Source organism: Cetorhinus maximus, chromosome 10, assembly GCF_964194155.1.
Source record: "Cetorhinus maximus chromosome 10, sCetMax3.hap1.1, whole genome shotgun sequence".
Lineage (NCBI taxonomy): Eukaryota > Metazoa > Chordata > Chondrichthyes > Lamniformes > Cetorhinidae > Cetorhinus > Cetorhinus maximus.
In genome coordinates, this window is record NC_135888.1 from 24073680 (window position 1) to 24098738 (window position 25059).

A 25059-nucleotide genomic window follows, 5' to 3' on the forward strand; every position below is an offset into this window, starting at 1 on the left:
TTACCTCATCTTCAGCTGGTGTCCAAGGCCCTCTCTTCACTGTGGGATCCAGTGCCTTTGACCAGCGGTACAACAGCTGGCTGCTATTCCGTCCCTCCATAAAATATGCAACTATTAGTGAAAAATAACATTGTTATACTTCAGCATCATGACCATATGCACCATTCACATCAAGAGCCTGTAATCCGGGGGAAAATTCCCATCAAAAGATGAAAGCTCTTCAGGTACATGCCCCTTTTGGTGCACATCGTGGTACCTGATTGACTTGCCCGATCTCCCCTGAAGACGTTTTGTGCGGGAGTTCACTGTCACAATCTTGGAACTCCCTCCCCAACAGCACCTTTGGAGTATCTTCATCCTTGGTTCAGCAAAGTAGCTCACCACCACTTTCTTAAGGGGCAGTTAGGGATGGGCAAATGCCAGTCTTGCCAAGGATGCCCACACCCTGGGAAGTAATTAAAAAGTGCCCACAGTGGCCATTCTTCAGGTGTAAGCCAGGTGAGTATTAGCAATTTATCTGACCATGAGAAATGGTCTTGTTTGATTCAGTCTACCTGGGGATCATAGTGGTCAGGACCAGGGACTGAGACTGATATTCCTCTCCACAGCCCAGGTCATTTACAGCTTCTCCTAATGGTCGTGCCAGTACTGTAGAGATAAACTCAGTACAGGCCAGGGATTGAACCGGGAACCTTGCAGGTCTTTCATAGCCAGCATCATCCAGGAGGCAGAGTATTTACCCACTGAACGAGCAAGGAAAGATCCTAATGCACAGATTTCTCTGCTGGCCAGCAAATGCCTTGCGAGCAGAAACCCTGGTTGATTTTACCCCTCAAACCAAAGGGCACCGTAGAGCCCTGATGCTGCCCTCGTTGAGGGCAGATGACTCAGGACCTGGGATCTTTCTCATCCGAGCAACTCAGATCAGATCACTGGGCCCCACAGGTGAATTTCTTTGCCAAAAGATGTGAGCAGGTGGCCGATGGACCATATCCACAACAGCAGGAGTGTGGCGATGGAACTGACCATCAAATGATACATCATTTGTTGCAGTGCAGTCATCCAGGGACAGCAGGCAAGGGATTTCCTTGACACCAGATTCCAAAGAGGAACCAAAAAATCCAGCTCATGTATATTCTGATTGACCACCTGAAGCACTGCTGAATGTCTAGGGGCTGTGAACTTTCAGGGTACTGGGTGGAAATGGTAATGAGAATTCCTGCTCCAGATCACCATCCAGTGCAGGAGTGCCAGAGGTGGAATCAAGCTACAATTCTTTCTATGGTTGGATTGCTGACTAATACTCACTTTCTGAGCACATACAAGTTTGGCCGCCTTGAGGGGGAAATATGGGCGTGTATTCCAATATGAAACAGGGGCGAGTCGCTTTTGGAATGAAGTAGGGGAGGGGAAAAGGATGGTGAATTTCTGAGCTCAGTGTGCACTGCAGCAGTATGAAATACTTACTGCTTTCTACAGCCAGCATCATATACAACAGGAGTGAGGCAAGGCGCAGAGCAGAGCTCTTGCTATACTGCCCTGTTTATCAACATAGAAATCATTTTACATCTTGAGCTTCACTCTCTGCCACCAGCCATCACAGGCACTTTCTGCAACAGTCTATTTGTACACCTTACTTCACCCTTTAAAGCTGAGCAGATAGCTCTTCACTGGCAGGTTCAGGGCAGGATCTGGAGCCGGGCTACAGAGTATGAGCCCAACCTGCTGTCCCCCAATTCAGGAACACTCACTCTTGGTGTATGGAATGAAGTTTCCAACTCTCATCTTTTGCACCAGCTCAGTCAGCATGTGGTCCTCTTCCTCAGTCCATTCTTTCTTCCTCAGTTCTTTATTATGCTCCTGGAACTTCTGAAGGCACATGAAAGCAGTACGGTTTGTCTGTAGTGGGAATGAGAGAGAGAAATAAATAAATAAAAGACTATCAGATTCTTAAGTCGCTTTTTTTCAAATGGTGCTGAGCTCGTTTATTTTGTGGTCATTTCACTCATTCACACAACCTTCTGAATGCCAGCCATGGCTCAGTGACTCTTCAGACCTACTTCAAGACTTACTGACTGGGAGCAGAACTGCTGATGGTCTTTTGGACGAGGTGTCAAACTGAGGCCCAGCTGCCTTAGTTGGATGTAAAGGATCTCAAGCCACTAGTGGCCAGAGCACAGAGCTCCCAGTTTCCAAAATCCGTGTCGGCCAGCACAAAAGGAAAATGACATTTTTAATGGTCATTCATTCACTCCTTTCCTTTTGTTTGGGTCTTACTGCCTGCATCACAGTGACTACACTTCAAGATAACTCCTTAAAGACTTTGGGGTATTTCAAAAAGTTGTGAGAAGGCTTATAGAAATGCAAGTCTTTCTTCCCTTCCTTCCCTGGGTAACACATTCTATCCCAGCTGAAAGGTTGATCTTTAAATGGCAGCTGGATGCACAGACAGTCTTTCTCCCTTTTATTCAGAAACTCAAACCCCATTGCAATGCCTAGGCAATTTCAGACCACCAGAATTCAACCCCATTTAAATCCTGACTCTGAGTCTGATCCTGGGCAAGGTGTGTTGGGTGGAGGGGGGGCCATCAGAGTGCCAGAAACTCGGTTTTTTTTTAAAAACACACCCACTGGTGGGAAGTTACAGTAGGCAACACCCTCAGCCAGTCTCAGGGTCAAGGCGTAGTCTGTTTACTGACATGCTCCAATAAGCAAAGACCTGTCAACGAATAGATTGACTGGGACCAGATAGATTTTCACAGGCAGGTAAGTGAGTGAAGGAAGGTACAAACACATACAGTGGTGAAAATTCAAGTACTGATGAAATAAGGAATAAAATTAGGGTTAAGGACCAAGGTTGGAGGGTGTAAATGGAGTCAGCCATGATCTAATTCAATGGCCAAATCCTGTCCCTGAAACCCAGCAGGATTTAAGCTGGCAATTGCTGCTCATCGTTTCCAAGGGAAGAGGATGAAGTTCAGTTTTGAGGCCTCCCACTGTTGAATTGCCCTACCAATACACACAGGAGACTCGCACACTGAGAGGCCACTGTTTGCCTGGTGCGGAAGCCAACCCCAGGAGGAGGAAAACCATCTCTGTACCTGCAGCTCACTCGCGATCCACTCCCAATCCACACAGCCATTCTGCTCCGCGACCGCAATCAGCTTCTCCACCTCCTCGTTGCTCCACTTTGTTTTGTTGATGCTCGGGTGCTCGGAATTTTGCCAGAGGTTTTTAATATCTTCAGCTTTGCGACTCCCATCAAACTGCAATCACAAATGAGCATTCTGTCACCACTGTGTAAAAGACAGTGCTGCACACAAGGGCGCCAGATATGTGGAGCAGACAAGCTGGAGGGGAGGACAGCTTTTACAACATCTTTAATGCTCCTCCACAAGACTTCAAAAGGTTCTCAAGCGTTCACCCACCACGGGGGAGGGGGGGTTAGTAGACACGTGTATTCCTGCTGTCTCAGACCAGGAGGTGCCAGGTTCAGTCCCTGGTCTGGATGGAGTTAATTTCAGCACAACTGGCCAAAGATAAGGGGGAAATCAGCCAGGGTTTTCCCTCTCTTGATGGATACCCAGTGCCCTCTGCTCGATTGGCACTTGTATGGGCATCAGGTAAAAATAGGTTTGAAGGCTTAACTTTAGGCAGATGGTAGCATCCTGGTAATTTTTCTTTATTTGTTCATGGGATGTGGGCGCCGCTGGCTAAGCCAGCACTTATTGTCCATCCCTAACTGCCCTTGTTCAGAGGGCATTTAAGAGTCAACCGCATTGCAGTGGGTCTGGAGTCACATGTAGGCCAGGCCAGGTAAGAATGGCAGATCTCCTTCCCTAAAGGACGTTAGTGAACCAGGTGGGTTTTTATGACAATCAGCAATGGTTTCATGGTCATCATCAGACTTTTACTGAATTCAAATTTCACCATCTGCTGTGGTGGGATTCAAACCTGCGTCCTCAGAGCATTACCCTGGGTCTCTAGAATACTAGTTCAGTGACAATACCACTACATCACCGCCTCCCCATCATTAATATTACTGGGCTAGTAATCCAGAAGCCTGGGCCAATGCTTTGGAGACACAAATTCAAATCCCATCACGGCAGCTGGGGGAAATTTAAATTCAATTAATTAATAAATCTGGAATAAAATGTCTCATTAGTAATGATCATGAAATTACTGGATCGTTATATGAACCAGATTGGTGCCCTAGAGAAGAGGCAATGTGCTGCCTTTACCTGGTCTGGCCTGATCTGACTCCAGGCCCACAGCCATGTGGTTGACTCTTAACTGCTCTGTGAAATGACCAATCAAGCCGTATGTACGTTGTATTCAACAAGGCAGATGGCTCATCACCACCTCCTCATAGTCAATTAGGGATTGGCAATAAATGCTGGCTTAGCCAGCGACACCCACATCCCAAGAATGAGTAAGTTTAAAAAAAAACTCCTAAATTGAAAGAATAGTCAGTCAGTCAATATGTGCTGTCCAGTACAGAGGGTTGTCAGTGCCTGTCAAACGGTTCTATCCAAAGCCATTACGTTCAGTAGGAGAGGGGGAGGGAGAATGGGAAGGTACAGAGAAGGGAGGAAAATAATGGAAAAAGAAAAAACCCTTAAAACTAAACATTAAATCTGAACATACTTACATCGATATTGGCAATCTTTATCCAGTCGTGGTCGTCAAACCTATTTCCCAACAACTGCCGCTGCGTCATCTGGCTATAAGAAAGTTAAGGAGTAACACTCTTTTATAAAGCACAGCTAGCAACGCTCAAACTCAGCCAGCTGCGAGTACTCATTGCCATTTTCATGTTTCAAATCTGTGAAACATTTAGGTCACCCCTTGTTGATAACTGTACTCTCAGTTGCCTTAATTAAATACAACAGTGTAAAATGAGAGCAAAAAAGCACAGCGCTGAACTCTCTACAGGTCTGGTAGTCCTTCAAAACACAGCATAGAATGATGGCTTTAATACATCATGATTCAGCTAAGGAACAAATTCATTTTCAGTAGACAGCTCCACTGTTGTACCAGCTGGTATGGTACAGGATGTAACTTCTACACAAGATGGAAATTTCTCATGCTGTTGGGCTATTGTTGTCAGGCTTAAAGCACATTCAGGAGCACCATTCCCTCCAGCCCTTTGACACAGGTTTCGTTAGCACAGCCGCTCAGTGGGTTTGAATCCTACATGTTCTAATTTGAACAGAGGGGTCTGCTGAATCCCAGAACGGTTACAGCACAGGAGGCCATTTAGCCCATCATCCCAAAGGAGCAATTTACCTTGTTCCACTCCCCGGCCTTCTCTCCGTAACTCTACACATTCTTCCTTTTTGGATACTAATTCAATTCCCTCTTAAAAGCCCTGATGGAACCTGCCTCCACCACACTCAGGCAGTGCATTCCAGATGCCAACCACTCGCTGCATGAGAAGGTTTCTCCTCATGACTCTGTTGCTTCTTTGCTAATTACCTCATATCTATGCCCTCTTGTTCTTGATCCTTCCACCAGTAGGAAATGTTTTTCCCCAGCGACTCTGACCAGACCCCTTCATGAATTTGTAGACCACTACAAATCTCCCCTCACTAGGTCAAGCCTAAATATGACTCCAGTCCACAATCTGTTAACGGCCTTGCCACAATCCAATGCCTTCACAGTGATCTGCAGATAGGGGAAATAAATGTGTTGGTGTCCACATTCTGGAAACCAAATTCATCTACCAACAAAGGCAACATTTGTCATTTTACTTGCTAAATCTCTAGCTTGTGACCCCCTCCCCTCTGGTTCTGATATGAAACTCACCCCCAAATGGTAATTCTGTATTATTTTTCTTTTCCTTCCTCTTTGCTGCATTTGTTATTTTATCTTTATGGATTAGGTTATGTTTATTTTCAATGGTGGGAAAGGTTGAAGAGGACCAACAATCAGCTACAAATAGTGTAAATAATACTGGCCTAAAGAAACCTCCTGTAAATATGATTAAGATAATTGGAATGTGTGGAAATAAAACTGCCTGGTTTGATTCAACAAGGCACCACAATTAATTCTGCTTAAGTCAAGCAAGGTTTAGTAAATTCAATATTATAATTCCCTGTCATAGTCCTTATAGCTTTGTAAATTGAATGTATATAAGAGAGAGACTCTTATACAGGGAATGAATACTCCTTCCATCCCACAGTAATAATTATCAATCCAGGCAGTCAAATGATATAGCCTGAAGATCAATGAATTAATTCAAAGCCAGTAATTTATCAACCTGTGGCCAGTTGTTCAATTAAAGGTTTGTTGACACTGAGGGAAGGGGGAATTGGAGGGTGCCCCTGGAATGGAAATAGAAGATTTCCTCTTGTTTTTATGTATTTAATGACCTATCAAAATTACAGCAATGCATATCCTTGAAAGGAGAGATTTTGGAAATGTGATTGTTAGCTACAGGTGGCCATCAATAGACATTCTGCTCTCCTAACCCCCTTCACCTTGGGATGATCTGTTGTTGTTGTGACGGTTTGGCGAGTTATAAAACCTAAAGTCCAAAATGTGTATGGGATCTAGGGGGGGGGGGGGGGGGAAGCCTGGTGAGTTGGACAGGGCCAGTGTGATACTGAACCGTGCAGGTCTGGAAAGTATTAGGTTTATGCCCCAGGGCTGTGTTGATTTACCTAATCTTAGTTGAGGGAGAAGACGTGGGCACTACCATTAGCGACAGCAGCATTACTTATGCTGGAGAAAAATCAGTCAGGGTTGGTGTTTCCGATCATGGTGCCACTGACTACTGGAGGAGGTTGCATGTGTGTGGATTTTGGATGGAAACAGCATCAGCCTTGGTCTGTGATGCCCATCACAGTTAAGTAACCTCAGCGACATTCACCGTGTTGATTCTCACATGAAGGATGAAGAATTATGGTGAAATACTGAAGAGTGTCCATCACCCTTTAACCATACCCCAGTAACAAGGAGGCATGAAAACCTGGGTCCTTGTCTTCTGGAATTCCCTCGCTAATCACTCCACATCTCTGTTCACCCCCTGTCCACCTTTAACTCCTTTCTCAAAATCCATCCTTCAGCCAGACTTTATAGTCACTTCTCCCACCCGCCCCCAAGGCTGCAGGTTTCCACCCAGCACATTGCTCCTCTTTGAAGAACTTTGAGCCATTTTCCTATGTTCAAGGCTGTAAATAAATGCAAGTTGTAATAAATGCACTGTTTATCTAAACAGTGCTCAAACTCCAAACCTTATTACCCCACCTATATGTAACACTGGTGTAATCCCACCGAATCAGGCATATGACCAAAGCTAGCTGTTGAACTCAATGTACGCACGTGTGGAAACTCAAGACGCGAAGATGATGCCTTTTGTTTGTCGTGAAACTCACCCACAGGTGGCAATTCTAGTACCGTAATGTTTCATTACCAGAACACAATAGTCATTTAAATAATTGAATATCTTATATCTGCACACAAATCAAAGTTTCCATTATTAACTCCTATCCCATAACTGCCTTTGCAAACATAGGGTCAAGGGGCCTGCTCCTGTTCCTATCAGACAAGGCTGATCTGTAACTCAATTCCATTTACTCGACATTGTTCCCTTTCTGTGGACAGAATCCTACAAAAATCTATCCAACTCAGTCTTGATAATTGACCCTAGCATCCACAGTCTGCATTTTTCCATTAGCCAAAAACTGGCTTTGCAGGTAGTTTGCCTCAGTTAATAAGAAGGGGGTGGCAGGTGGGAAGTCATCATTAGCAATCAGGAGGATTACTCACGAAGACACATGCAACACTGCTCTCCTAACTTAAATTAAGAAAAACGGCACATTATGGAACACCCTATCTGCCACCTCTGATAAATTAAATACTGTGCTGCCCCTCGCTGGGAGGATTCAGTCCCATTCCACTCAAAAAGCTGCACATGTTGCCCTCATAAGGGAAGTTGAAAGCTGTTAGAGCCTGGTTTGCTGGATGGCGCCCTCCGCTGGCTGATGAGTGGCACTGATGCTCAGTATAAACAGAACATGTTAAGATGGATAACAGAAACAGCAAGGTAAAAATGAACATATTTCAAAACACGAGACAACATTTTTCAACGAACTTTCAAAGTGGGTCACCCACACACACATCAACATCTTCAGGAAGGGAGAAGGGAAGACAGAGCTTGGTGTTCATTACACGAGCTGCCAGGTCCAGTGATGGTGGATGGTACAGATCCCACAGCATTATTAGAAGAGCAGGGAGATCTCCCAGGGTCCTGGGCAACATCCTGTCCTCAACCAACACCAGAGCTGATCACTCATCTTACTGCTGCATTCACAAAATAGCAAGTTCTTCTTTGAGCAGGAGGTCACTGAAAAGCAACATCGCAAATGCTAGAAATCACAAACAAAAAATGCTGAGAGAGTATCAACATTGGAAAGGGGGACCAACACCCTAGGTGGATGTTGATGAACTCCCGGGTTCAAGAGAACTGACGCACACACACACACACAATACTACTCTTACTCACAAACACGTGTACAGTGTCAGTGAATCAGAGAAGCTTTCTTACTGACCCACAAGGGTAATGCCCTACAAAAATGAAGAGTGTGGATCGGTTGGTGAGGAGACAATTACTGCTCAATTAGATACTCTTCTAAAAATGCCTGTTGGCAGGAAGGTTATCTCACTTGATGTTGTCCATTTCTCGCTCTGTTTCACCAATCTGCTTCTCCATGGCATTTTTCTCTGTTTCCTGGCGGGACAGTTCCATCTTCTTGTTCAGGTATTCAAGCCTAGGAGTGGAAAGGGAAAATAACAGGAAATGTCAAGTGAGAATCATAGAATCACAGATTTATTACAGCGCAGGAGGTGGCCATTCTGCCCATCGTGTCTGTACCAGCTCTCCGAATGAGCAATTTACTTAGTGCTATTCTCCCGCCTTCTCCCCATAACCTGCAAATTGTTCAATTTTTGAGTATCGCTGAGAAAAGAGACATGTCTAAGCTTTTCGTCTTGCACTCATCAGGATAAACAGCTTAGAAGTGTCTCTTTTTTCAGCAATACTCAAGACTGTAGTCCAATTCTCTTTTGAATGCCTCGATTGAACCTGCCTCCACCACATTCTCAGGCAGTGTATTCTGGGGCCTAAATGCTCGCTGTGTGAAAAAGTTCTCTCATATCATTTTTATTTCTTTTGCAAATTACCTTAAGTCTGTGCCCTCTAGTTCTCAATCCTTTCGTGAGTGGGCTCAGTTTCTCCTTATCTACTCTATCCAGGCTCCTCTTGATTTTGAGGATCAAAATCAGTCTCAAGACTCTACCGCAATGTCTCCTACAGTTCGATGGCCCACTAACACTCATCGTCTGGGCTCAGATGAGATGCTGTGACTGCATCCCAGCAGTGAAGGAGCACCTGGTGAGGAGCCGATAGAAAATAATGGGGCGAGAGGAAGTTTGATATGAAACTTGAGGAAATGGTGGGCAGGAAAAGACCAGTCGGTCCACTCATGGTGACTGGAACAGCCTGACCAGACACGCCAGCCCCATCCTTCGCCCCTCCACAAGCCAGACAAAAACTCTGGAAAACCACAGTCAAAAAGGGGAAAAACAAATGTAAAAAATTACAAATGAATATACGAATTGGGAGCAGGAGTAGGCCAATTGACCCCTCGTGCCTGCTCCGCCATTCAAAAGGTCATGGCTGATCTAATTTTAACCTCAACTTCACATTCCTGCCCACCCTCGATAACCTTTCACCCCCTTGCTTATCAAGAATCTATTTACTTCTGCCTTAAAGATATTCAAAGACTCTGCTTCAACCACCTTTTGAGGAAGAGAATTCCAAAGTCTCACAACCCGCAGAAAAAATGTCTCCTCATCGCTGTCTTAAATGGGTGACCCCTTATTTTTAAACAGTGGTCCCTAGTTCTAGATTCCCCCACAAGAGGAAATATCCTCTCCACATCCACCTTGTCAATGCACCTTGGGATCTTAAAGGCTTCAATCAAGTCACCTCTTACTCTTCTAAACTCCAGCAGATATAAGCCTAACCTGTCCAACCTTTTCTCATTAGACTCCTCGCCCATTCCAGGTAGCAATCTAGTAAACCCTCTCTGAACTGCTTCCAATGCATTTGCATCTTTCTTTTCTTCTTCAAACCCCTCAGTCAAATCAAAACCAGTCCAGGAGATCACACAGACTAGTGTTCTCTATAGACACTGCTCTTCTATATAGTAGCAATATATGCAAGTCTTTTTTTCTGAGAGAGAGAGATAGACTATTTTTGTCTAAGCTTTCTGTCTTGCACTTATCAGGACAATTCACAAGTAAATATCAATGTCAGGGGAAACAACATATTTATACTGTATGAGGAGAGTGTGTTGATTGGTTGGCAAGTGAACTCTGATTGATAGAGGCGTTGCCATGGAGAATGCACCAGTTGGTGGTGACTGACAGTCAACTGCCAAGCATTGTTTGAAATATAAAACAGGCAGCTTGACTCTGGTCAAGACATTGCCCTGGAGAATGAACCAGTGAATGGCTGTCACTTATTTTGTTTAGCTGAAACAAGTGCAACGTGTGTACACGTTCTCTCTGTCTGGTGCATTCTCCATGGCAATGCCTCTACCAGAGTCCACTTGCCAACCAATCAGCACTCTCTTCTCATTCAGTATAAATTTGTTGTTTCCTCTGACATTGGTATTTTCTAGCAAATTGTCCTGATGTGTACAAGACAAAAAGCAATACTCTTTTTCAGCAATACTCAAGTTCTCTACCACCAAACAACTACTTGCATATATAGTGTTTTTCATAACCACCAGACATCTCAAAGCACTTTACACGAATGAAGGACTTTTTGAACTGCAGTCACTACTGTAATGTGGGAAATGCAGCAGCTAATACCTGCACAGCAAGATCCCACAAACAGCACTGCAACAATAACATCTCTGCCCCATTCAGGAATTGGTCCAGGTTCCTCTGGAAGGCAGTGTTGGTATCCATCACACTAGCCACAGCACATTCTAGGGGCTCACTCATCTTTGAGGGGAGAGGAACTGCCCAACATCCAGTGCTTTCCTACTCGAGTAGCTTAAACACACGGTCCTTGCACCCCCCCCCCCCCCCCCCACCTAGTCTGTTTAACTGAAATACTCTAGCAGCCAGTATGCAACTCAGCCATCTCATTATTTTATATCCTGCTAGAGGTCACCTCAAAATCTAGGCTGTTCTACACTAACCTGTGTAAGTAAGGTTAAGATGGGGATGACTCCTGTGCCTCTCCCCCAAGCCTTTCCCAAGGCCTACGTACTAGCCACCATTGAAGGATCATCAACTACTTATATTAAAAATAGCACCTTTAAACGTAGTAAAACATCCCAAGGTACTACACACAGGAGCAGAATGGAGCAAAGATAGGGAGGAGGGGGCGAGGCCATGGAGGGATTTGCAAACAAGGAAATTTAAGTTCAAGGCAGAGACAGAGGGGGCATCCATGCAGGTCAGCGAGCATAGGGAGAAATGGGTGAATGGGACTTGGTGTGAGTTAGAATAAAGGGCAGCAAAATTTTGAAGGATGCCAGGTTTGCAAAGGCTGAATGGTGGGAGGCCAGCCAGGAGATATTTCCCAGGCACCATGTGAGTTAACACGAGTAAAGAGAGAACAGCAAGCAACTGGTCAGGAGATGGAGAGAAGGAGAGGAGTATAACTTTGCATTGAGACATTGATGAAAATAGTGCACATCCGCACACATCTCCACAAGCTCAAACACACATTGGCACCAAGTGAAGACAGAACCTCAGATTTCACCCCTGCTTTACTAACTAGCAGATCATGAGGCACATGATAAATAAAAAGCGGGTTTACCTCAAGAGTTTGGGCTGCAGCAGCCGCTGTGTCGCGTCACTTGCAATCGAGAGCTTTAGTTTTTCCTTTTCGTTCTGCTTCCCTGTGAAAAGATAAAATATCGAACACCTCACCCAGAAGGCAACACTGCATTTTGTGACTTATTGTTGTGGCCCTTGAATCTCATCAGTGATATCTCTTCCCCCGCTACCACCCCACTCCTGTACCCATCCCACTTCAGCAGAAACTGGGAGAGACAAAGAACTGATTAAACAAGACATCTCCTTCCAATCCACCTCCCATTCCCAGGGAGGGAGACGAGTGCAGCCATCGTCCATGTCTGCAGCTTTCCTCTTCTGATCCAAGACAGTCTCAAGAATCACTATTCTATTCCTTCCACAACAAGGAAATGCTCTCACCAACAACTTGTTCAAATAAAAAGCTGGGAGCATCACAATTGACCATGAAGCTGTCAATTTGTCGCACCACCTGAGGGAAGGACCTTCTCGTGCTGTTGCCTCAGTTTCCACTCCACAACAACTTATATGGTGCCTTTAACATAGTAAAATGTCCCAAGGTGCTTCACAAAAATATGTGCAGACAAAATGTGACAGCGAACACCACAAGGAGATATTGGGACAGTTGACCGAAGTGTGGTCAAAAAGGGAGGTTTTAAAGGAACATCTTAAAGGAGGAGAAAGAGACAGAAAGGTTTAGGGAGGGAATTCAAGTATTGCTGTAAAAGAGACATGTCGAAGCTTTTAGTCTTGCACTCATCAGGCGCTTTGCAATATAAGGAAAAGCAACAATTTATACTGAATGAGAAGAAAGTGCTGATTGTTGGCAAGTGGACTCTGATTGGTAGAGGCATTTCCATAGAGAATGCACCAGTGATGGTGACTGACAGTTAACTGCCAAGCATTGCTTGAAATTTAAACCAGGCAGCTTGACCCTGATTGGTCAAGGCATTGTCCTGAGGACTGAGTCAGCGAATGGCTGCCACTTATTTTGAAACAGACGCAATGTGTTTACATGTTCTTTCTGTCCGCAAAGGACAGGGCCCTGTGTATTAATATATGTAGCTTCCAATACATGTAAATGCACCACATTGTGAGCCCAACTGACATTCTTAAATTGGTTGTCAGCGTACTTCTTAGCAGGCTGAAGATTATTTAGCAAATGTTGTCCAATTGCAAAATCACATCTAATGTTGGACAATGTGTTTTGAGTTTTGCAAGCAAGGGCCAATTGGGTATGGTCCGTGCCTTGCCCATTGCAAACAGCAGCTGGAATATGCTGTTTGAAATGATCCGCCAGTCTTTGGGATGTACAGTCTACATGACTAGCGTCGCACACTGTCACTGAAATTCATATACCACATTACTCATTTGTGTGATAGGCAGAACGCTCGACAACAGCATCCTGTTAGTGGCGAATACCACTCGTATTGCTGCTGCATAGTAGCAACGTGGAACAGCTAGCTTCACCTGTTGCTCAAATTTTGAAATACCTTGCCCTTCCAGAATAATCTGAGGTAGACTAGGTACGTTTCGGAGGCAAAAATGGCAGCCTCAAGAGGGAATTCCAGAGTTTAGGACCCAGGCAGCTAAGGCACAACCACCAATGGTGGAGAAATTAAAGATGAAAACAAGAGGGCAGAATTGGAGAAGGCACCAATACTTACAACTCGTTATTAAAAACTCATCAAACCCTTTAATGCCTTGTGTAGCCTTTTCCTTTGTGTCCTGGTTTGCTGGTGGACCCTAATCAAAATGAGAGAGAGAGAAAGTAAGCAGAGATTTTAAACATTTATTATTAGAAAACCATTGCAATGTTAAGCCTCATTCATTGCCCAGAATTCTGATAATGATTGTTTGATAACTTGAGTGGCCTGCTTGGAGGAGAGTGCCCATCTTGGAGGAGAGTCAGCCAGGTAGAGTGGGACTGAAGTCACACACAAGCCAGACTGGGACAAGGTGGCAGGTTCCCTGTCCTCTCGGACGTGTGAAACAGTTGGGTTTCAAGAGCAGAGGGAAGAGGGGTAGGCCATACGGCCCCTCCAGTCTACTCTGCCTTTTAATTCGATCACAGCTGATCTACTATATCAGCTGCCCCTTCCCACCTTGTCTCCATACATGACAAGCTTTCAGAGTCAGTTTTCAGGTTCCAGCAACAATTCACTGAATCAGAGAAAGGGACTGTTTCTCCTCTTTCCTGAAAAAAGCTAAAATGTTAGAAAATGTGGATATCAGGTAATCTGCACATGCTCACCTCACTCCAGATGGGAGACATGACAGATCTGGTCCAATCCACCAAGCAGCTGACACAGCTGAAGCATCCAGCACCACAAACAAATGTATACATTAACAAAGTTAAATTGTCAAGTTCAAAAATACTCACGAGGCCAGTGACTTTATCCTTGAAATATGGTTTCAGAAAGTGCCCCAGGTACAATGTGGCTGACTGGTTCTTGGATTTCGGTTTTTCTATCCCATTTCCAGCCAGGTCACACATGATTTCAGACTGCAGGAGAGAATAAGGACACTTATTCACTGCCAGGGCAGGGGCATTGACTGAATATGGTCACCGCGCCTCAGAAAGGATATAAAAAGGGTGCAAAGATATGTCCAGTAACTACAGGCCAGTCAGTTTAACCTCGCTAAAAACGGTTTTAGAAGCAATAATCTGGGACATAATTTTAATTAATCTGATTTTTTAAAGTTTTAAAATTCATTCACGGGATGCAGGCTTCACTGGCTGGGGCAGCATTTATTGCCCATTGCTAATTGCCCTCGAGAAGGCGTTGGTGAGCTGCTTTCTTGAACCACTGCAGTCCATGTGGTGTCAGCGCTGATGGGGAGTTAGTTCCAGGATTTTGACCCAATGACAGTGAAGGAACGGCAATATATTTCCAAGTCAGGATGGTGAGTGACTTGGAGGGGGACTCCTAGGCGGTGGTGTTCCCATCTATCTGCTGCCCTTGTCCTTCTAGATGGTAGAGGTCATGGGTTTGGAAAGTGCTGTCGAAGGAGCCTTGGTGAATTCCTGCAGTGCATCTTGTACATGGTACACACTGCTGCTACTGTGCGTCAGTGGTGGAGGGAGTGAATGTTTGTGGATGTGATGCCAATCAACTGGGCTGCTTTGTCCTGGATGGTGTCAAGCTTCTGGAGTGTTGTGGGAGCTGCACTCATCCAGGCAAGTGGGGAGTATTCCATCACACTCCTGACCTGTTCCTTGTAGATGGAGGACAGGCTTTGGAGACTCAGGAGGTGAGTTACCTGTTGCACGATTCCTAGCCTCTGACCTGCTCTTGTAGCCACAGTATTTGTATGGCTAGTCCAGTTCAGTTTCTGGTCAATGGTAACCCCCGGGATGTTGATAGTGGGGGATTCAGTGATGGTAATGCCATTGAGCATCAAGGGGCGATGGTTGGATTCTCTCTTGTTGGAGGGGGTCATTGCTTGACACCCGAGTGGTGCAAATGTTACTTGTCAGCCCAAGCCTGGATATTGTCCAGGTCTTGCCGCATTTGGACATGGACTGCTTCAGTAACTGAGAAGTCACGAATGGTACTGAATATTGTGCAATCATCAGTGAACATCTCCACTTCTGACCTGATGATGGAAGGAAGGTCATTGATGAAGCAGCTGAAGATGGTTGGGCCGAGGACACTACCCTGAGGGACTCCTGCAGTGATATCCTGGAGCTGAGATGACTGACCTCCAACAACTACAACCATCTTCCTTTGTGCTAGATAGGACTCCAACCAGTGGGGAGTTTTCCCCAATTCCCATTGACTCCAGATTTGCTAGGGTTCCTTGACGCCACACTTGGTCGAATGTGACCTTGATATCAACTGCAGTCACTCTCACCTCACCTCGGGAGCTCTGCTCTTTTGTCCATGTTTGAACCAAGGCTGTAATGAGGTCAGGGGCTGAGTGGCCCTGACGGAACCCAAACTACGCGTCAGTGAGCAGGTTATTGCTAAGCAAGCGCTGCTTGATAACACTGTTGATGACCCCTTCCATTACTTTACTGATGATCGAGTGTAGACTATGGGATGGTAAGTGGACAGGTTGGATTTGTCCTGCTTTTTGTGTACAGGACATACCTGGGCAATTTTCCACATAGCCAGATAGATACCAGTGTTGTAACTGTACTGGAACAGCTTGGATAGGGGTGTGGCAAGTTCTGGAGCACAAGTCTTCAGTCCTATTGCTGGAATATTGCCAGGGCCCATGAAGGAAAGCCAGTGTGGATTTATCAAGGGCAAAATGTGTTGAACTAACTTGATTGAGATTTTTTGATGGGTAACAGAGGATTGATGAGGGCTATCCAGTTGACATGATGTACATGAACTTCCAGAAGGCAATTAATAAAGTGCCGCATAACAGGCTTGTCAGCAAAATTAAAATCTGTGGAATAAAGGAGATGGTGAGTGGCAGCATGGATATGAAGTTGGCTGAATGACAGGAAACAGAATAGCTGTGAACGGTTGTTTTCTGGGATTGGAGGGTATAACATGGGGTTCCCCAGGGAACCACCACTTTTCTTGACCTATATTAATGACCTAGAATTGGGTGTGCAGGAACTCAAAGGATGACAAAACTTGGAAGTTTGTGAAGTGGATAGTAACAGGTTTCAAGAGGGCAAGGGCAGGCTGGTGGCATGGACAGATGAAATTTGATGTAGAGAAGTGTGAAGTGATGCATTTTGGTAGAAAGAATGAGGAGAGGCAACATAAAATAGAAGGTACAATTCTAAAAGGGGTACAGGAATAGAGGGACCTTAGGGTATAGGAGCACAAATTGTTGAAGGTGGCAAGGTGGGTTGAAAATGCAGTTAATAAGAGTATTGGGTTTTATAAATAGAGACGTAGAGTACAATAGAAAGGAGGTTATGATGAACCTTTATAAAGCACTAGTTTGATTTCTACTGGAGCAGCGTGTCCAATTCTGGGCACCACACTTCACAAGGATGTGAAGGCATTGGAGATGTTGCAGAAGAAATGGTTCCAGAGATGAGGGGCTTCAGTTACGCAGACAGATTTTACAAACTGGGGCTGTTTGCCTTAAAGAAAAGGAGGTTGAGGGGAAATGTTCAAAATCATGAAGGGTCAGGACAGAGTAGAAGCTGTAGCCTTTGGTGGAGGGGTTGAGAACCAGAGGACAACTGATTAAGGTTACTGGCAAAAGAACCAAAGGTGACAAGAGAAAAAACATTTTCTTTTTATGCAGCGAGTGGTTAGGATCTGGAACGCGCTGCATGAGATTGCGGTAGAGGCAGATTCAATCATGGCTTTCAAAAGGGATTTGGATCATTATCTGAAGAGAAAAAAATTGCAGTGTTATGAGGAAAAGGTGAGAGAGTGGAATTAGGCGAGTTGCTCTTCCAGTGAGCTGCATGGGCATGATAGGCCAAATGGCCTCCTTTCTGTGCTGTAACCATTCTACAATTCTATTGGCCTTGGATGGGGTGCAACAAAGAATGACACTGGAGCTAAACGGGTTAAATTATATGAGGATCAGTTGCATAAACTAGGCTTGTATTACTGAATATTGAAGATTAAAAGGTAAATTAATCAAAGTGTCTCCAAATTAGAGAGAGAAACTAGCTCCTCTGGTTGGGGAGTTCAGAACAAGGGGTTAAAATCTTAAATCAAGGAGTGATATAGGAAGATATAAAAGCAAAGAACTGCGGATGCTGGAAATCCAAAACAAAAACAGAAACAGAAATACCTGGAAAAACTCAGCAGGTCTGGCAGCATCGGCGGAGAAGAGCACAGTTGACGTTTCGAGTCCTCATGACCCTTCAACAGAACTAAGTAAAAATAGGAAAGGGGTGAAATATAAGCTGGTTTAAAGGGGGGGTGGTTGTTGGGACAAGAAACCAGTAATAGGTGGAGATAACCAAAAGATGTTACAGACAAAAGGACAAAGAGGTGTTGAAGGTGGTGATATTATCTAAAGGAATGTGCTAATTAAGAGTAGAAAGCAGGACAGACAAGGTACAGATAGCTCTAGTGGGGGTGGGGTGAAGGAATACTAAAAAGGCTAAAATGTAGCGATAAACAATGGGTGGAAATACATTTAAAAATAATGGAAATAGGTGGGAAAAGAAAAATCTATATAAATTATTGGAAAAAACAAAAAGGGGGAAGAAACGGAAAGGGGGTGGGGATGGAGGAGCGAGTTCAAGATCTAAAATTGATGAACTCAATATTCAGTCTAGAAGGCTGTAAAGTGCCTAGTCGGAAGATGAGGTGCTGTTCCTCAAGTTTGCGTTGAGCTTCACTGGAACAATGCAGCAAGCCAAGGACAGACATGTGGGCATGAGAGCAGGGTGGAGTGTTGAAATGGCAAGCAACAGGGAGGTCTGGGTAATGCTTGCGGACAGAACGAAGGCGTTCTGCAAAGTGGTCACCCAGTCTGCGTTTGGTCTCTCCAGTGTAGAGGAAACCGCATTGGGAGCAACGAATGCAGTAGACTAAGTTGAGGGAAGTGCAAGTGAAATGCTGCTTCACTTGAAAGGAGTGTTTGGGCCCTTGGACGGTGAGGAGAGAGGAAGTGAAGGGCAGATGTTGCATCTTCTGCGGTTGCATGGGAAGATGCCATGGGAGGGGGTTGAGGAGTAGGGGGTGATGGAACAGTGGACCAGAGTGTCACGGAGGGAATGATCCCTACGGAATGCCGCCAGAGGGGTGAAGGGAAGATGTGTTTGGTGGTGGCATCATGCTGGAGTTGGCGTTAATGGCGGAGGATGATCCTTTGAATGCGGAGGCTGGTGGGGTGATAAGTGAGGACAAGGGGGACCCTATCATGTTTCTGGGAGGGAGGAGAAGGCGCGAGGGCGGATGCGCGGGAGATGGGCCGGACACTGTTGAGGGCCCTGTCAACCACCGTGGGTGGAAAACCTCGGTTAAGGAAGAAGGAGGACATGTCAGAGGAACTGTTTTTGAAAGTGGCGTCATCAGAACAGATGTGACGGAGGCGAAGGAACTGAGAGAATGGGATGGAGTCCTTACAGGAAGTGAGGTGTGAGGAGCTGTAGTCGAGGTAGCTGTGGGAGTTGGTAGGCTTGTAATGGATATTGGTGGACAGTCTATCACCAGAAATTGAGACAGAGAGGTCAAGGAAGGGAAGGGAAGTGTCAGAGATGGACCATGTGAAAATGATGGAGGGGTGGAGATTGGAAGCAAAGTTAATAAATTTTTCCAGGTCCTGACGAGAGCATGAAGCAGCACCGAAGTAATCATCGATGTACCGGAGAAAGAGTTGTGGGAGGGGGCCGGAGTAGGACTGGAACAAGGAATGTTCCACATACCCCATAAAGAGACAGGCACAGCTGGGGCCCATGCGGGTACCCATAGCCACACCTTTCATTTGGAGGAAGTGAGAGAAGTTAAAGGAGAAATTGTTCAGTGTGAGAACAAGTTCAGCCAGATGGAGGAGAGTAGTAGTGGATGGGGATTGTTCGGGCCTCTGTTCGAGGAAGAAGCGGAGAGCCCTCAGACCATCCTGGTGGGGGATGGAGGTGTAGAGGGATTGGACGTCCAAAATGCACTTCTTCACACAAAAAAGGTAGTGGAAATCTCAAACTCTCACCCTCAAAAACCTGTTTAAGCTGGAAATCTAATTCTAATCGAAACGCAGGACAGGCTCAAAGGGCTGAATGGCCTCCTCCTGTTCTTCACCACCAACCCCCCAGGCTTGTTCATTGTCAACATAGGTAAATCTAGCAGTGATGAGGGATTGTAGACATCAGTGGCTCCCCTCTCAGTCCCTGTCCCACAGGCAGCCCAGGAGCAAACATTTCACATTGATTCCTCTGCTGCACCAGAGTTAGGAAGCCACTGGCAGCTCCAATAGAAAAGGAATGGAATTAATGCAGCAGCTCTACTCCCAAAGGACCCCGTCCCTCCCCAAAATCTCTCTCTTACTCACTTGTTGCTCCTTGTTGTGGGTAAGCAGCAATTCGAGGTCCTGCAGTTTCTCCACAATCACCTCTTGGTAAACCAGGTTCATCTGCAGGCAGGTCTCAGGGTCCTCAGGGAGGTCGTCTCCCTCGTCGTCTGTATTATTGTCTGGGAGCTGAGGCACCATCTCTCCGGTGAGAGCCTGCTCCTGAACACAAACCAAAAGTTACTCCTTCCATCTTCCTCTCTTTACATCTACATTTTCTTAAAACAATGGCTAGGAGAGCTCCTATGGATGTTGCCCAGATGCTCCCCACACAGGAGACATAATAAAGGATGTGATAACAGGGCACTTAGAAAATAATGGTAGTATTGGGCAGAGTCAACATGGGTTTATGAAAGGAAAAGCATGTTTAAACAAACCTGTCAGAGTTTTTTTGAGGGTGTAACTAGCAGAATAGATGAGGGGGAACCGGTGGATATGATATATTTAGATTTTAAGAAAGCTTTTGATAAGGTCCCACACAAGAGGTTAGTAACCAAAATTAGAGCACACGGGATTGGGGGAATATACTGACATGGACTGAGAGCTGGTTAATGGAGAGAAAACAGAGTAGGATTAAAATGGGTCATTTTCAGGTCGGCAGGCTGTGACTAGTGGGATACCACAAGGATCAGTGCTTGAGCCCCAGTTGTTCACAATCTATATCAATGATTTAGGTGTGGGGATTAAATGTAATATTTCCAAGCTTGCTGAAGACAAAACGAGGTGGAAGTGAGAGTTGTGAGAGGGTGCAAAGACTCTTCAAGGGGATTTGGAAAGGCTAAGCAAATGGACAAAAATTTGGCAGATGGAATACAATATGGAGAAATGTGAGGTTATCCACTTTGGTAGGGAAAACAGAAAGAGAGAGTATTTCTTAAATGGAGAGACACTGGAAGCGTTGAACTTCAAAGGGACTTGGGTGTCCTTGTTCATGAGTCATTGAAAGCTAACATGCAGGTGTAGCAAGCAATTAGGAAGGTAAATGGTATGTTGGCCTTCATTGCAAGAGGTTTTGAGTATAGGAGTAAAGAGGTCTTATTGCAGCTATACAGGGCCTTGGTGAGACTGCACCTGGAGTATGGTGTACAGTTTCTGTCTCCTTATCTAAGGAAGCATATCCTTGCCATAGGGGGAATGCAACAAAGGTTCGCCAGACTAATCACTGGGATGCAAGGATTGTCCTTTGAGGCAAGATTAACTAGTCTGGGCCTTTATTCTCTTGGGTTTAGAGGAATGGAGAGGTGATCTCATTGAAACATTCAAAATTCTTATAGGGCTCAACAGGACAAATACAGGAAGGATGTTTCCCCTGGCTGTAGGGTCTAGAACCAGAGGACACAGTCTCAGAATAAGGGGCAGGCCATTTAGGGCTGAGACGAGGAGGAATTTGTTCACTCAGAGGGTGGTGAATCTTCAGAATTTTATATCTCAGAGGGCTGTGGAGGGTCAGTCACTGAGGATATTCAAGACGGAGATGTATAGATTGCTGCATATTAAAAACATCAAGGGAAACAGAAATAGTGCAGGAAAATGGTGTGGAAGTAGATCAGCCATGATCTCATTGAATGGTGGAGCTGGCTCAAGGGGCTGAATGGCCTACTCCTGCTCCTATTTCTTATGTCATCATATCAGCAGAAATGGGAACACAGAATTGGTGGTAATCGCATGACATGGGTCAGTAATTAGTGGGAGGTTAAAAAAAAACTTGCATTTATATAGCACCTTTCACAACCACAGGATGTCTCAAAACACTTTACATTCAATGAAATGGTGTTGTGTAGGCACTGTAGTAATGTAGGAGATAAGAGCGCAGGTATAAACGGAAGTCATTGATTGGAGGACAGTGCCCAGGAATGTTCCCAAGGGACCTGGTACAGGGGCCTCAGTTTTTTTTTGCTGTATATAATAACGACTGGATGTAGCTATAGATCCAACTGTGCACTAGATAGGAGACATTGTGCAGATTACTATCCAGTGAACTCTGGTGGAAAGTGCATGTGGGACACAGGGAATTTTTTTTCTAAATGACCCAGCTAGGAGGGAAGAATAAGCAAGTGAGAAAAGAGGGGTAACCTTTGCACTTCCAATATCTAGTTAACAAGCACTGGGAGGAAACACCTGGGCCAGAGGATAATCCACCTACACAACCTCTAACAGTCTCGTGAACGCTGCATGAGAACGAAAGCTTGAGTATTAGCTGTACAGGCCCCGTAAGAAGCCAATAACTTTTAAAGAGAGACGTATTTCCGAGTAACCGATAGAAATAGCTGAATGACAAGATTTCACATCGAGACTTTTACTATCACAAGCAAATTAAAACCAACATAGTCCAGACATTACTTAACAGGTTACTAATACACCAAAACGAACGTTTTGCATTAACTCACGTAACCAAAATTTTTTGTTCGTTTATGTGATGTGGGCATGACTGGCTGGAGCAGCAGTTATTGCCCATCCCTGATTGCCCTTGAGGTGGTGCTGAGCTGCTTTCTCGAACCGCTCCAGTCCATGTGGTGAAGGCACACCCACAGTGCAGTTACAGAGAGAGTTCCAGGATTTTGACCCAGTGATAGTGAAGGAACGGCGATATATTTCCAAGTCAGGATAGCGAATGGATTGGAGGGGAACTTCCAGGTGGTGGTGTTCCCATGTGTCTGCTGCCCTTGCCCTTCTAGATGGTAGCGGTCATGGGTTTGGAATGTGCTGCCTAAGGAACCTTGGTGAGTTCCTGCAGTGCACCTTGTAGATGTACACACTGCTGCTACAGTTCGTCTGTGTTGGAGGGTGTGAATGTTTGTGGATGTGGTGCCAATCAAGTGGGCTTTGTCCTGGATGGTGTCAAGCTTCTTGAGTGTTGTGGGAGCTGCATTCATCCAGGCAAGTGGGGAGTATTCCATCACATTCCCGACTTGTGCCTTGTAGCTGGTGGACAGGCTTTGAGTCAGAAGGCGGGTTACTCGCCGCAGGATTCCTAGCTTCTGACCTGCTTTTGTAGCCATAGTATTTGTATGGCCAGTCCAGTTCAGTTTCTGGTCAACGGTAGCCCCCAAAATGTTGATAGTGGGGGACTCAGCGATAGTAATGCTATTGATTGTCAAGGGGCAATGGTTAGATTCTCTCTTGTTGGAGATGGTCATTGTCTGGCACGAATGTTACTTACCACCTGTCAACCGAAGCCTGGATATCGTCCAGGTCTTGATTTGGACATGGGTTGCTTCAGTGTCTGATGAGTGGCGAATGGTGAATATTGTGCAATCATGCTCTATGGTTCTATGAGCAAACATCCACACTTATGACCTTGTGATAGAAGGAAGGCCACTGATGAAGCAGCTGAAGATGGTTGGTCTAAGGAACTCATACAGCGATGTCCTGGAACTGAGATGATTGACCTCCATCAAAGTTCTTAAAGCAGCTAGAGGATTTTGCATGACAGAAAAAATGAACTGCTTGCAAATAAGCAAGCAGTGTTAAACCTGCATCTCCTGGAAAAGCAAGCTGAAGGATTAAATCAGAAGCAAATTAAAAATAAAAATGATCCTGAATTTAAACAGGGTGAAGTGAATGCAATTGTTATGCAGGACAATTTGGTTGGCTGATGGAGATCTTCTTCCTTTGTTCTAGTGGAGAGTTTTCCTCCCAATTCCCATTGACTCCAGTTTTGCTAGGGCTCCTTGATGCATGCTCATTCAAATGCTGCCTCGATGTCAAGGGCAGTCACTCTCACCTCGGGAGTTCAACTCTTTTGTCCGTGTTTGTACCAAGGCCGTAATGTGGTCAGAAGCTGAGTGAACCTGCCAGAACCCAAACTAAGCATCAGTGAGCAGGTTATTGCTAAGCAATTGCTACTTGATGGAAGGGGTCATCAACAGTTCTATCACTTTACTGATGATCAAGAGTAGGCTGGTGGGCAGTAATTGGCCAGGTTGGATTTGTCCTGCATTGTGTATACAGGGCAATTTCCCACATTCTGGGTAGATGCCAATGTTGTAGCTGTACTGGAACAGCTTGGCTAGGGGCACGTCAAGTTCTATGCCTCATGAAACATTTTTAACTTTATGCCACACTTCTGGCAGCTATGTAGCATTAATGATTACGTTGCAAGTTCCTCCTAGCTTTCCAGCAGGCCAGACTGAATCTTCTAGTGTCCTTTGAAAATCATTCCACTCAGCTTGAGTGTTTCAGAACCATCTTCCTCAGCAAGGCAGACCTCGATAAATTCTTTCCAAGTCACCACAGTCCTGATGATCAAATATTCCAGAGATTCCTGTATCTGACCTCTTCAAAAGGTATAGCCGGCTCTGGTAAAACTGTTTTCCCTGTTAAATGCTTTACTTCTGCTCCCTTCCATTATAGGACAGTGAAGTCCCATTCCTGACACAGTCCCAATTCTTCTCCTGCCTGTGTCTCAACAGCAGGCGTTCTTTGTCTCTCTCTCTCTCTCTCTCCCCGCCTCCTCCAGCAGCTGTGCCAGGTGTGAAACCTGTCACTGGCTTTTCAGTGGTTTGGGCTTCTTTCCCCCCCACCCCCATGACAATCAGATCATGTGTACCCGTCTCCAGGCAGAGTTTAGTATGACCACTATCCACCCCCCTATCCGAACAATCCACTTCACCTTAAGTTTTAAACTGTCTTCTTTAACTTAAGTGTCTTGTAAAGTCCTGCATTTGTAACATTTCCCCACTAAAAATGAAAAAAGTATTGCTGTAGTAGTGTTTTCCATACCACTACAACCTTGTAAATTTTAACAACTTACTAAGCACTGTACAGGTAACATCCTCTCCCTTTTGTCACATTTCACCATTAAACATTATATTGGCAACATAAGGCTTAACCTGTATTAACCACCCAAATGAGACAATTAAGATTTAAAGTCCAGCTGGTGGAGAGTTTAAAAGAGTTCCAATTCTCTTTTACTACCACCACTTTTCTTTCAAAATGCACGTAATCTGTACAGTATTTCCATGTCTTCGGTTAAAAGGTTGTACCATGCTTTTGCATCGGCCATGTTGCTTTTTAAAAGCTATATTGGATTGTATACAGTCTAGACCCTGGGATAGTATTACCGACGGTTTTACTATTTGTTTGGTCTGGTTAACTTTGCCAAGAACAATATCGCTGATTGTTGGAAACCCATCTGGCTGCTGGCTATTGACAGCTGTGAACTGGAATCCCAGGAGAAATTCTCTTTCATAGTGTTTCTTACCCTTTGGATTCAGCAATTTGCTTTGATCTTCTTTAAAGCCAGATAATTAATTGTCACCAGGGTTTTCA

General features: G+C 45.0%; 1 protein-coding gene across 5 annotated transcripts in view; it reads right to left on the bottom strand.

The window, feature by feature from the left end:
• Nucleotides 1-25059, bottom strand: part of snapc4 (small nuclear RNA activating complex, polypeptide 4) — a 52064-nt gene that overhangs the window by 19380 nt on the left and 7625 nt on the right. For 2 of the 5 annotated variants that reach the window (XM_078550203.1, XM_078550202.1), the window contains exons 3-11: nt 19771-19950; nt 14225-14347; nt 13509-13587; nt 11846-11927; nt 8670-8774; nt 4652-4724; nt 3102-3266; nt 1752-1899; nt 5-111 (exon numbers count right to left, since the gene is read on the bottom strand). In XM_078550203.1, coding sequence (XP_078406329.1) covers nt 5-111; nt 1752-1899; nt 3102-3266; nt 4652-4724; nt 8670-8774; nt 11846-11927; nt 13509-13587; nt 14225-14347; nt 19771-19950 — 1062 coding nt within the window. Of the gene's footprint in view, nt 1-4; nt 112-1751; nt 1900-3101; nt 3267-4651; nt 4725-8631; nt 8775-11845; nt 11928-13508; nt 13588-14224; nt 14348-19770; nt 19951-25059 lie in introns of all 5 variants that reach the window. The other 3 variants (XM_078550205.1, XM_078550204.1, XM_078550206.1) reach the window with 3 other exon arrangements.